The following is a 12,518-nucleotide window of genomic DNA, read 5'->3' as shown; positions in this document are numbered from 1 at the left end:
AGTTCTTAAAGACATTTCTCTTCACTTCTCAGCAGAAGGGGCAACTGGTTTCACCTGCATTTGTATCACCTGTACAAGACTGCAGTTCATCAGAGGGAAGCAGATTCAGAATCCAGCTGCTCAGGCCTCAGATACAGGGGGAGCTCACAGGAGCACAGCCCCTTAAACTTTCTGAGAGTTCCACCTCCTTGTCCTTTGAATAGCGTGTGCAGCTGCATAACAATCCCTGGATGAGTTCCACCACCTATTTTTCAACAAAATGACCCCTGCCGCTGCTCATTTCTTATTCATTTCAAGCATTTTCCATCCATAATAGCTAGAATGGATAAAATTTGTTTGCTTTTTAAAAATAGAAAATCCAGATGACGTTGCTAGTTCACTCTATTTCACTGTTTCCTGCGCAATTTTCCATCTTTCTTCAGATCTTATTAGTGGCCATTTTTTGAACTTAAATTGCAATTCCGGTGCTAGCCTGTGGACTGGCAAAATGCTATGAAGGCTGGTGTGTGTGTGTGTGTGTGGCACTGTCCCTTTAAATTTTCCTCCGTGCCTCAAACATATGTTGCTTCCTGGCTTCATCAGTTGCTTCCTGTTAACTGGAAAGGCTTCTCCTGAATCAGCACTTTCTGCTCCCTATGAGGGGAGGTTTTTTTAATGCTATTTGCAACCCACTTACATCTTTCACCGATTCCACAGTAGCAGTTCCACTTCCCTGGGCTTCTGCTTTCCCCGGCTCAACCGAATGATCCCCCACCAATTGCTGCATGGCCACATTTTGATCTGCAGCTCCCTCCAATTTCCCCTGATTTCCCCACCAGTTGCTGCACGGCTGCATTTTGACTTGCATCTCCCTCCAATTTCCCCCCGCGGGTCAAAATTTCTCAAGATCAGGAAGATCTGTGAAAAACTGGAGGGAGAGGTGGGTCAAAATGGGGCCGTGCCACAACTGGTGGGGGAAATGTGGCTGCGCAGCAACTGCTTGGGAATTGATCGGTTGAGCCGGGGAAAGCAGAAGCCCGAGGGCGGAGCAAATGCTACTGTGGAATCAGTCTCTGTATTATTTTTCATGATATTAATACATAGTGTGGGGGAGGTATTTGTGAAGTTGCTGCATTATGCAGGGGGCTGGACTAGATGACCCTGGAGATCTCTTCCTATGATTCTATAATTGTGATCATGGAAAGTGGACTGCCACAGTCCTACAAGAATGAACATGCATTGACTAATTAAGAATCTGAAGAAAGACAAAATTCAAAGTGAGGCAGGGAGAAGGGGGACCTTGTTGAATTAGGCTTTTGAGTAAACATATAATAGGATCTTAACTTTGGGGAGTTGGATTGCCTAATTTTAATGAGGAATATAGACCATGGTCAGAAAAGCATCTAGAGGAAGCAATCCTGAATGTGAATCCCAAAGCCCCACCCAGTCCGACACACAGCGGATGGAGGCCAAACTACTGATGGACTGAATGGTTTAGGAAGAGTTTAACTGTGATAGAAAAGGCTGCTATAAGCCATTTTCTTGGTGATTCCTTGTGTTACCAGCTAAAGAGACTGGAAGAGTACTCTCCAAATGCCTCCCCCTTAAAATGGAAACAAGTAAAACAGTCTGAATGACCTATTAAGAGAAAGATATTAATGTCACAGAAATTAATGTCACTGCCCGTAAGAGAAACTTGTTTTCCTACCTGTTCTGGGAACGCTTCACCAAGTAATGTTTTACTGTAGGAGTGGGGGGGATAGGGGAGAGGAAAGAAGAGAGAAATAAATGTATCAAGAAACATATCGCAAGATGTATCCTCCACTTTTAGTCAAATTTCTAGGTGACAGGTTGACATCTTGTCTTTGCCCCTTAGAGGCCCATGACAGTTAGAACTGCATGTCTGGAAGTCAGCAAAAACTCAGCGGTAGGCTCTGAAGAAGTCCCCAGGTAGCAAGCAACGAGCACCTGTGATGCTGCCTTGTATTGAATCAGACCTCCCCCCCCCCCGGCCCCTCAAGGTCAGCAGTATCGGCTCTGTCTGGCAGAGGCTCTCCAGGAAGAGAAAGGTCTTTCCCAGCACCTGCTGCCAGATCCTTTACCTGGAAATGCCAAGGGCTGAACCTGGGACCTTCTGCATGTCCAGCACAGGTGCTCTGGCACAGCCCCTTTCCATTTTGTGAAGCTACGTCATATGAATCAGACCATCAGTCCACCAACATCAGTATTCTCCTCAGACCGAGAGTGGCTCTCCAAGGTCTTTCACAGGATCCTTTCAACTGGAGATGTCGCCAGGGACTGAACTGGGGACCGTCATCATGCCAAGCAGAGGCTCCACCACTGAGAAACACCCTTTCCAGAAGGAGGACTTCAGGCAGGTACAAGCATGGGCTGAACTGGAGCTCCGCTTTCTCTCAGGGTTCATTCACTCTACCTCCCCCCTTAAGCAGAATCTGAAGATGTGAACTGCAACTCATGAAAGCTCATACTGAAATGTCTCTAAGGGGCCACCAGACTTCCAGTCTCTTTTGCCACAAAAGTGTAACGTTGCTACCTGTTGTAACTCTCTGGCCTACTGCAAATCTGTCTTCCTCCCCTCTTGGGCTTGCGGTTTCTGGAGGCTGAAGAGGAACTTCCCCGGGAGGCACAGTTTCCAGTATTTGGGTGGCCAAAAAGGCTGCCTACTCTTGTGCTCGGCAAAACTACAAGAAACCGTTGGGCCTACTCAAGAACAGTCTTTCCACACTGCACATCTTCTTACAATCTGAAGATTAGGGACCGTCCTTAGGGATCTAAGGACCATCTCTCCCCATATATCCTTAAGGACCGTTTCTCCCCATATATCCTTAGGAACCGTCTCTCCCTATATATTCCCCAGAGGATACTTCGATCTGGGTCACAAAATCCGTTGGTAATCCCTGCGCCGAAAGAGGCCAAACTGAAAGTCACCAGAGTAAAGGCCTTCTCGATTGCAGCCCCCCACCGGTGGAATCAACTGCCAGAGGAAGGGCGGGTCTTGCAGAACCTTGCCCAGTTCCGCAAGGCCTGCAAAACCACTCTCTTCCAGCGGGCTTTTCATTAACATGGAGTCTACATTGTAGAAGAAATACCATCGCCATTGAAAAACTGAAATATGCATAAAATCAAGAACTAACACCAAAACGGATTTTGATTGTTTTAACTATAAAATGAATAATTTATAGAATGTATGATTTATAATCTGTATTGTTTTAAACTGTTTTTATGCTGTGAGCCACCCTGAGCCTGCTTCGGAGGGGAGGGTGGGATACAAATCAAATCAAATCAAATCAAATCAAATAAAAACACAAAATTTAAGGAGCTGGCTTATTTCAATTGAGCCCACGTAATGGGACTTCTCTCCTTGAGAGGGGAACCCAACAGTCCTACTTTGAGAGCAGCTCCCTTCTCTTCTCTGTAGGACAAGCAGCTGTGGGGATCAGCCGGGTCTCCCAAAAGAACCTCTTCACCAGGAAGAGCAGCTGAGGGCCAGAATGGAGTCCCTTTGCCCCTGGTCCTTGGGACTCAGAGAAGGCGGTCTCTTCTCTTCTCTCTCTCGGCAGCCAATGTGATGCACCAGACAGAGTACTGGAATGGGGAGAGCTGGGCTCAAACCTCTGCTCCATCACCAAGCTGACTGGGTTCACCCCATGTACGTGGCCCTGAATCTCCTGAAGGAATGCATGACCACTAGTGTTCTCACATTAACTAAATACAATCCTTTCTGAGAAGCCTCCCAGCACTGATTTATTTAGGATATATTTATCTTGCCTTTCCACTGATGGCAGCTTCCAAATCAGAATTAAGGACTAAAAGAGATGAGCTATAAATGTAATTGGAAGACCCAGGACACCTTATGGTGTTTCCATGTCTCATTCATTCTCCATGGAATCATGTGGCCACAAGTCTTCTTCTAGAAACAGAAAATTCCATGTGGATAATAATCACATCCATCACTAACTGGGTTGCTACCTGAATCGAGGAAAGTCTAAACACATGAAGCTGCCCTGCACTGAATCAGATCATTGCTCCCTCAAGGTTATTGCCTACTCAGACTGGCAGAGACTTTCCAGGGTCTTAGGCAGATGAAGTGCCTGGTCTGTTAACAGGGGATGGCCCTAGGACCTTCTGCATGCCAAGCAGATGCTCTGCCACTGAGCCACAGGAAGCAAGCTCTGCAATACAGTCTGCAAATTTTCATCAGAAAAGGTCTGTATTCTAGAAACCTTCTTTTTCTTTAGAGGATCCTAAATTACAAACAATGAAATCCTATGCGGAATTTCTCCAACTCTTAAATCCATGAAAATCAGGCCTTAGAGAAGAGTAACCATGCACTGGATTTTGCTGAATGACAGGATCTCATCTGAACACAGACCTTATCCAAAAGGGAAATATTATATTTTCTTGGAAGTTCATGCACCACTCCAAGCTTGAGACGAACTTCTGGCTGATGTGCGCTTCCCAGAACTTCCCAGGAGCTGCCTTTCTCGTTTTTCTCCACTCAAGCCAAGTATCCATCCTGATTCCCAGCCCCAACACCCTTCCTTCCCTCTTTTCTCTGGGGCTTCCACCCAACGGCACACGTGCATGACCACTAGTGTTCTCACATTAACTAAATATAATCCTTTCTGAGAAGCCTCCCAGCACTGCCGTCAATCATTCCTCCTCACGCCCTCCCAAAGGCAAAGACTCTCTTAGCCTTCTGCTGCTGCCACTTACCTCGGGATCGTCTCTTGTTGATTAAGGTCTGGCAGAGAATGGCCAGAGTGAAGAGCAGAACGCTGACAATGCCTATGGAGCACACAGACACTGCGCAGATGTACATATCTGGAAGGCAAACAAAGAACAAGTCAGACTTTGCCTTGATAGGTTCCTAGGAGGAAAAACAGCAGCCCTACAGCTTGTAATTCAGCCCTTGGCTCCCAAACATCAGCAAATGGGGAATCAAAAGAACACTACATATGGATGCGGCCTCAAGTTGCAACCAGCTTATGGCAGAGCAGGCAAGGGAGAAGCAGAGCCCTCCACAGCCCAGGCACAGGACCGCCATCTTGGAGGGATTCAGTTTCAGCCAGCTCTGGTGCAGCCATCCAGACACGGCTTGCAACACTCTGCGCAGCTCATCTAGGGCAGAGCCCAAGTGGCCATCCATTAGCACACAGAGCTGCATATTGCTGACAACCCAGCCCATACCTCTGGATAATCTGGACAATGTTAAATAACACTGGGGAAAGAATCGCTCGCTGCAGCACACCACAGTCTAATGGGTGTTGCAGAGAAACAACCCCCCAAGTGCCACCCTCTGTCCCCAACCTTGGAGAAAGGAGGCCAGACACTGTATGGCAAGCCCCCATATTCCCGTGTTGGCAAGGCAGTGGGAACACATAGGAACATAAGAGAAGCCATTTTGGATCAGGCCAATGGCCCATCCAGTCCAACACTCTGTCACACAGTGGCCAAAAAAACCAGGCTCCATTAGAAGGTCCATCAGTGGGGCCAGGAGACTAGAAGCCCTCCCACTGATGCCCCCCACAAACACCAAGAATACAGAGCATCACAGCCTCAGACAGAGAGTTCCAACAATACACTGTGGCTAATAGGCACTGATGGACCTCTGCTTCATATGTTTATCCAATCCCCTCTTGAAGTTGTCTATGCTTGTATCCACCACCACCTCCTGTGGCAGTGAATTCCATGTGTTAATCACCCTTTGGGTGAAGAAGGACTCCCTTTTATCTGCTCTGACCCAACTGCTTAGCAATTGCATTGTGTGTCCATGAGTTCTTGTATTGTGAGAAAGGAAGAAAAGGACTTCTTTCTCTACCTTCTCTATCCCATACATAATCTTGTAAACCTCTATCATGTCATCCCTCAGTCAACATTTCTCCAAGCTAAAAAGCTCCAAGTATTTTAACCTTTCTTCATAGGGAAAGTGTTCTAACCCTTTAGTTGTCCTAGTTGCCCTTTTCTGGACTTTTTCCAATGCTATAATATCTTTGAGGTGTGGTGACCAGAATTGTACATAGTACTCTAAATGAGGCCACACCATCAATTTATACAGGGGTATTATGATACTAGCTGATTTGTTCTCCATTCCCTTCCTAATAATTCCCAGCATAGCATTGGGTTTTTTTATTGCAGTTACGCACTGTCTCGACATTTTCAGTGACCACAAGATCTCTCTCTTGGTCAGTCTCCGCCAGTTCACATCCCATCGACTTGTATTTATAGTTAGCATTTTTGGCCCCAATCTGCATTACTTTGCACTTGGCCACATTGAACCTCATTTGCCTCGTTGACGCCCACTCACCCAGCCTCAACAGATTGAAGTGCCTCACAATCCTCTCTGGTTCTTACCACCCTGAACAATTTAGTGTCATCCACAAACTTAGCCACTTCACTGCTTACTCCCAACTCCATCATGGTCAATCGTATCGAACACTGCCAACAGATCAAGAAGTATCAGCAGTGCTGATCCACTTCGATCCAGATGTCTCCAGAGATTATCCATCAAGGCAACCAACACCATCATCTTGTGAGCCAGGCAAAAGCCAGACTGGATGTTAGTGTCCTCCAAGAAAACATGGAGAAAATAGCAAATTTGATACTGGGCGGTAGTTTGTAAGGACCACAGGGCCCAAAGATGGTTTTTTCAGGAGAGGACGGACCACTGCCTCCTTCAAAGCCCCTGAGAAAGACTCTGTTGATAAAAACTTCAAGACTTCAAAGGTTAAGACATCTAGAGCTGGAACTGAGTAGTGCATAGATCCAAGTGGGCAGCCGTGTTGGTCAGAAGAGTGCAGCAGATTTTGAGTCCCGTGGCACCCGAGTATGGCATAGTATACCAAATTTGTGACTTGTGCAAATTGTGAAGAGGCTGGCAGGTAAGGCACCACCCTCCTTCCTCCTCACAAGGAGCCCAGGGCTGCCTCAAAGGAAGGCTAGTGGTGCGGGGTTCTACTGGTTTGAGTCAGGGTGCACATTCTAGCATCTATGTAACAAGGAGCAAAGAAACAAATGTACACTTAACCTTCAAAAAACTTCCAGGCCTTGTGGTTCTTCTTAGCGGCAGAGTCATCTGAAACTTCAGAGGAAATCACTGCAATGAGCACACACACAGGATCAAAAAAGGAGCATTGGTGGACTAGTCAGACACGTTACACTGAAGCATCCCCCCAAAGCCAAAAGATGCAGGCACAAGCCCTCTTTGTCACCTGCAGGGGCTGGGACTTGAGCTTTCTCAGAAGCCACACCCTCTGGTTCAGAAGCATCTTCCCCTAATCCCACATGGGGGTAACTGTCGCTACTTGCTGGGAATAAATATATATATATATATATATATATATATATATATATATATATATATATATATATATATATATATATATATATATATATATATACACTCCTAGGCCTGGTTGGTACTCTCTGGCACAACTCAAAAAGTGCTTCTGAAGCTGAATCAGCTTCTGCTGGTGCTCTCTGTTCCCTGCCCACCTAGGCTGAAGGCAGGGAGGGCTGATATGTGCTGTGGTGGCACGCTTATACTCTTAATTTTATAGGATGCATCCTTAAAAGGTTGGAAACAGAAGTCCAGAGGAGGCAGTTTGAGTGCACATGCACTGTGATCTAAGGACAGTGGCCATGCAGTCAGGCCGCTCCTGCCTTGTTTTTACATCTGTCTTAATCTGTTTCTGGAAAGTGTGAAGTCACAATCTAAACTTCCCTGTCCATCTCTGCCTGTTTCTATCCACCCGAAGACAGTCTCCAAGGCCGTGAGCATCGTGAGCATTCAAGAAAGCATTGGCTACACCAAGGTATTCACACAGTTTCAGCTTACCTGTTCATCTAAGCTGGCTGCAAGAAAGAAGGAGGCAAACACTCATTAAAAACAGACTCAGGGGAGTTAGTCTGAAGCAACAGAACAAAGTTTGAGTCCACTGGCACTTTTAAGACCAATGAAGTCGTATTCCAGGTAAAAAATTTTTGTCCACATGCAACAAAGTTCATCTAGCAAAGTTTAATTCTGGGTAGAAGCTTTCATGTGCATGCAACAAAGTGCATCCATAAGAACATAAGAGAAGCCATGTTAGATCAGGGCAATGGCCCACCCAGTCCAACACTCTGTGTCACACAGCGAGCCAAAAAATTTTATATATATAAAATATACACATATATACACACACTGTGGCTAATAGCCACTGATGGACCTCTGCTCCATATTTTTATCTAACCCCCTCTTGAAGCAGTCTATGCTTGTAGCCACCACCACCTCCTGTGGCAGTGAATTCCACATGTTAATCACCCTTTGGGTGAAGAAGTACTTCCTTTTATCCGTTTTAACCTGACTGCTCAGCAATTTCATTGAATGCCCATGAGTTCTTGTATTGTGAGAAAGGGAGAAAAGTACTTCTTTCTCTGCTTTCTCCATCCCATGCATTATCTTGTAAACCTCTATCATGTCACTCCGCAGTCGACGTTTCTCCAAGCTAAAGAACCCCAAGCTTTTTAACCTTTCTTCCTAGGGAAAGTATTCCAACCCCTTAATCATTCCAGTTGCCCTTTTCTGGACTTTTTCCAGTGCTATAATATCCTTTTTGAGGTGCAGTGACCAGAATTGCACACAGTATTCCAAATGAGACCGTACCATCGATTTGTTTTCAATTCCCTTCCTAATAATGCCCAAGATTGCGTTGGCCTTTTTTATTGCAATCGCACACTGTCTTGACATTTTCAGTGAGTTATCTACCATGACCCCAAGATCTCTCTCTTGGTCAGTCTCTGCCAGTTCACACCCCATTAACTTGTATTTGTAGCTGGGATTCTTGGCCCCAATGTGCATTACTTTGCACTTGGCCACATTGAACCTCATCTGCCACGTTGACGCCCACTCACCCAGCCTCAACAGACCCTCTTGGAGTGCCTCACAATCCTCTCTGGTTCTCACCACCCTGAACAATTTAGGTCAAACAAAGTTTAATTCTGGGTATCAAATTTTTTGGTCCTAAAGGTGCCACTGGACCTTTAACTTTGTTTCATTAAAAACAGTTACACATCTCTGAGATTATATACAAAGAAAGGAAGTTTGTATTTACACTGGAATTCAGAGCTCTGGATCCTTGGAGGCTCTTTCACAAGTTCATAAAACTAACACAATCACAACCAATACCCCCTCTAAGCAGTGGAGTCTTGTGAGCAAATATCCTACTTTGTGAGCTACTGCATAAATTAACTTGCTCTGGGGCCATTTTTCCTAAGACAAAAATGTGTGAGCCAGAGGCAAAAAAACTGTGAGCTAGCTCACACTAACTCAGCTTAGAGGAAACACTGATCACAACAGTTATAAACTAAGCAGGCTGAGACCACACCAGACACAGTGGACACCAGTTTACAAAGAGGTATTCCCACAAGTCTGTTTCGTTGTTCTTTGATGCAGGTTGTTAAAAGGGCCTCTCTAAAATCTGAGCTGAATGCAAACATGCTTAAAATCAAGTGCCTCTATAGAATTATATAATCACCATTACTGTATAGGAAAAGAACGTCATAGTTTGAGTGAGGATCCTTTATATCATGACACTCAAATTTAGGCTAGAAGCCTTCCTGAATTGTGCCTAGTATTCCAGTGGTGGTGGAAAGTGCTTCTAAGGCTCAGCCAACTTCAGGGTCTGAGATGCTCTGCCATTGCCTGCCTCTGTGTAGCAACTCTAATCTTCCTTGGTGGTCTCTGGAATCTGAAGAGGCTGGGCTATGCAGGTCAGGGCAGTACTCCAGCAGGACACTAAAATCCCAGGTGGCCGAAGCTGATGCTAAAAATAAATGGTATTACCAGGTAGGCCTTTGAAAAGACCAGATCAAAATGGTGCTTCCACTTGAAAAGTGCTGAATGCATTCTTGCTTCTATTCTGTTCCAGCCACAGTTCAGCCTGGCATTGATGTTATGAAGCAAAACATTCTATGTTTCAACCTCACACAAAATCCGTTGCCTCCTCTGCTTGCCTGTGAGCTTATCTGAGCTTCTAGGATTGTGTTTTTTAAAAAGCCTCCAACCTTCCCCAAGGGGTTTGACCTTTTGACCTTTCCTTTCAGTTTCCTCCTCACTTGCCCCCTCATCCCAGACAAGTTACTCCTTTTAAAGTTAAAAGTGGTTGTGTTGGTCTCTTTGGGCAACTGCCTACTTATACAAATATTGAACTCAACAACATTATGGTCATTGTTCCCACGTGGTGCAATCACTTTTCCATCTCTCACCAAGTCTTGGGCATTACTTAGGACCAAGTCCAGGATCGCCTCTCGCCTGGTAGGTTCTGTGACCATTTGCTCCACAGCACAGTCATTGAGAGCATCTAGAAACTCTTTCTCCTGACTTGAACGCATATCGGCCCAATCAATGTATGGGAAGTTGAAATCACAGTTATTTCATCTAACTGCTATCTTTAATTCTTTTATCATTTTATAATCATTCTTTATCTTTTGATGTGGTGGGTGATACAAACTCCCAGAGTTAAGCTTCCTTTTGGGCCCGCTGTTTCGACCCATAGCATTTCCAGAGGTGAATCTAATTCTCCTACCTTCTCAATCTTACTGTACACCCTCTCTGACATACAGAGCCATCCCACCTCCAACCCTTCCGATATAATTTATATCCAGAAATCACCATGTCCCACTGATTTTCCTCATCCCGGTTTCTGAAATGCCCACAATGTCTCTGTTTCCCCACTAAGCATCCCAACTCCCCATCCGTTTTCCTTTTTTGGTGGGCATGAGCAGCAGGTTTGACCATTATATGAGATCAGAATCTCCTAGAAGGATGAAGTTAGGTACCAGTTGATTGCCACTCAATATCATTTACCCCACCACAAACAAAGCCAAGCTGGAACTCTAACTTGTAGCAAATAAATAAGGTTATCCCTTATGTCTAAGAAGCCATCATTTGTCTAGACAGGAGGTCCATACAATTGCTTCATATGCAGACTCTGTAGCACCCAGATTTCCTCCACACTCAGTGTTGGTTTATCTCAGAAATGCACAGCATGTTAATAGCTATTTGGAAGGCGATATTACAGCTCAAGAAATTTGTATGTTCTGGACTAACTTTGACTTATTTCTGGATTTATCTGATATGCAGACAGAAACAACAAGACACGAAGGACAGATTGCAGTTGGAGCTGGTATTTTCTCACCTTGTATTTCAGTAGATGCACTACCATTAGACCATGCCGTCCACTTGTTCCTGTGCTTGCCAATCTCCTGGACTTTGCAGATATAGTGTCCCTGATCCATTTGCTGGAGATTCAAGATTAAAAATTTGTACACTGTTCTATGTCTTTCTTCCAGGAGGAGCAGCCTCTGCTTATAGAAATGACGTGTGTAGTTTCCATAGTACTGGACTACTCCATATTTAGTCATTTTGATCATCAGATACTCTTGGGTAGGTGGGAGGGCAAAGACCCAACGGACAGCTAGCAGGCTCTCAGTCCGTCTCTTCTGAGAAACATGGCAAAACAGGGTTGCATTTTCTCCAACTGCGTACTGCACTCTGGGTCCTGGTGAGACAGTCACATTCAAAGCTTCACAAACATCTGTGAAGGGAAGAACACGTCAGTGGATCCAAAAGAAATATCCCACTGACTAGAAGGGCAATGAGAAAGGCATGGGCATTACTTTTTTATGGAGTCAGGAGAAAAGAGGCCTGACTCAAAATCTTCTGCTGCTCTTTTTATTTCTAGGACTCCAGCACTCATCTTCCAACATGGAGTATCATGTTGGAACCATTAGCAACAAAAGTAAAAGCCAAATTAGCTATCAATTTTGCTTTATTATGATTTGTATCATTAGAAGCATTTTGCATTGATTTGCAATGGCTTCATGTAATTTTTACTTCATTTCTCTATGTGGCAGTAATGCCAATGGAAAGACTGCATATAAATAATACCTGCAAAGTAACTGGTCTTCTTGGTAAAATCAAAATGCGATTCCTCCTTCCTCCCAGAAGCTATTGAAACCCTTGCTAGAGAAAACCTTGACAGATTTTCTTCGGCTTCAGGAGCCACTAGATGAATTTTTTAAACTTCAGGATTTCCTATTTTAGTAAAATTTTTCAAATTATAACTACTATTAAATTCTAATCCTAACATCTTCACATTTTATTGTCACACAACAAGCATACCTCTAACCTATTCTGCTCAATTTCTCATAATTCCATTACTGTTTTTAAAACCTTAACTAAATTGAGTATTGGGGCCAGTAAGAAAGCAACAGGTGAAGAAATGAATTCATCCAACACAACAGATCAGGCTGACATATAAAGATGCCGTAATTTCAAGCACATGCGTTTTATGTCTGTGGCAAACTGGGCCTGTGTCAGCTGGCAGCCCCGGTTCTGCCAAGCCCTCCTGGGATTCTGTTCCACTCCACTGCCTCTGGGTATTGCTGCCCCCGCGGTTCTGTCTGGGGCTCTGGCAAGGCGAAGCAGCCTCCTCACCTCCCTCCTGTGTCACTAGGAACCCACCTTGGGGGCTCCC

At 44.8% G+C, this 12,518-nt stretch overlaps 1 protein-coding gene across 1 annotated transcript in view; it reads right to left on the bottom strand.

The window, feature by feature from the left end:
• The window catches only part of VSTM4 (V-set and transmembrane domain containing 4), a gene marked incomplete at its 5' end in the record, with an annotated part of 34,659 nt that extends 23,067 nt beyond the window's left edge, over nt 1–11,592 (bottom strand). The window contains 4 exons of the mRNA XM_060240998.1: nt 1,688–1,721; nt 4,717–4,824; nt 7,028–7,096; nt 11,178–11,592. Of these exons, the coding sequence (XP_060096981.1) occupies nt 1,688–1,721; nt 4,717–4,824; nt 7,028–7,096; nt 11,178–11,592 (626 nt within the window). The remainder of the gene's footprint in view (nt 1–1,687; nt 1,722–4,716; nt 4,825–7,027; nt 7,097–11,177) is intronic.
• Between the last annotated feature and the right edge of the window lie 926 nt (nt 11,593–12,518).

Source organism: Heteronotia binoei, chromosome 6 (genome assembly GCF_032191835.1).
Source record: "Heteronotia binoei isolate CCM8104 ecotype False Entrance Well chromosome 6, APGP_CSIRO_Hbin_v1, whole genome shotgun sequence".
NCBI lineage: Eukaryota > Metazoa > Chordata > Lepidosauria > Squamata > Gekkonidae > Heteronotia > Heteronotia binoei.
This window is presented reverse-complemented; position numbering and strand designations above follow the sequence as displayed.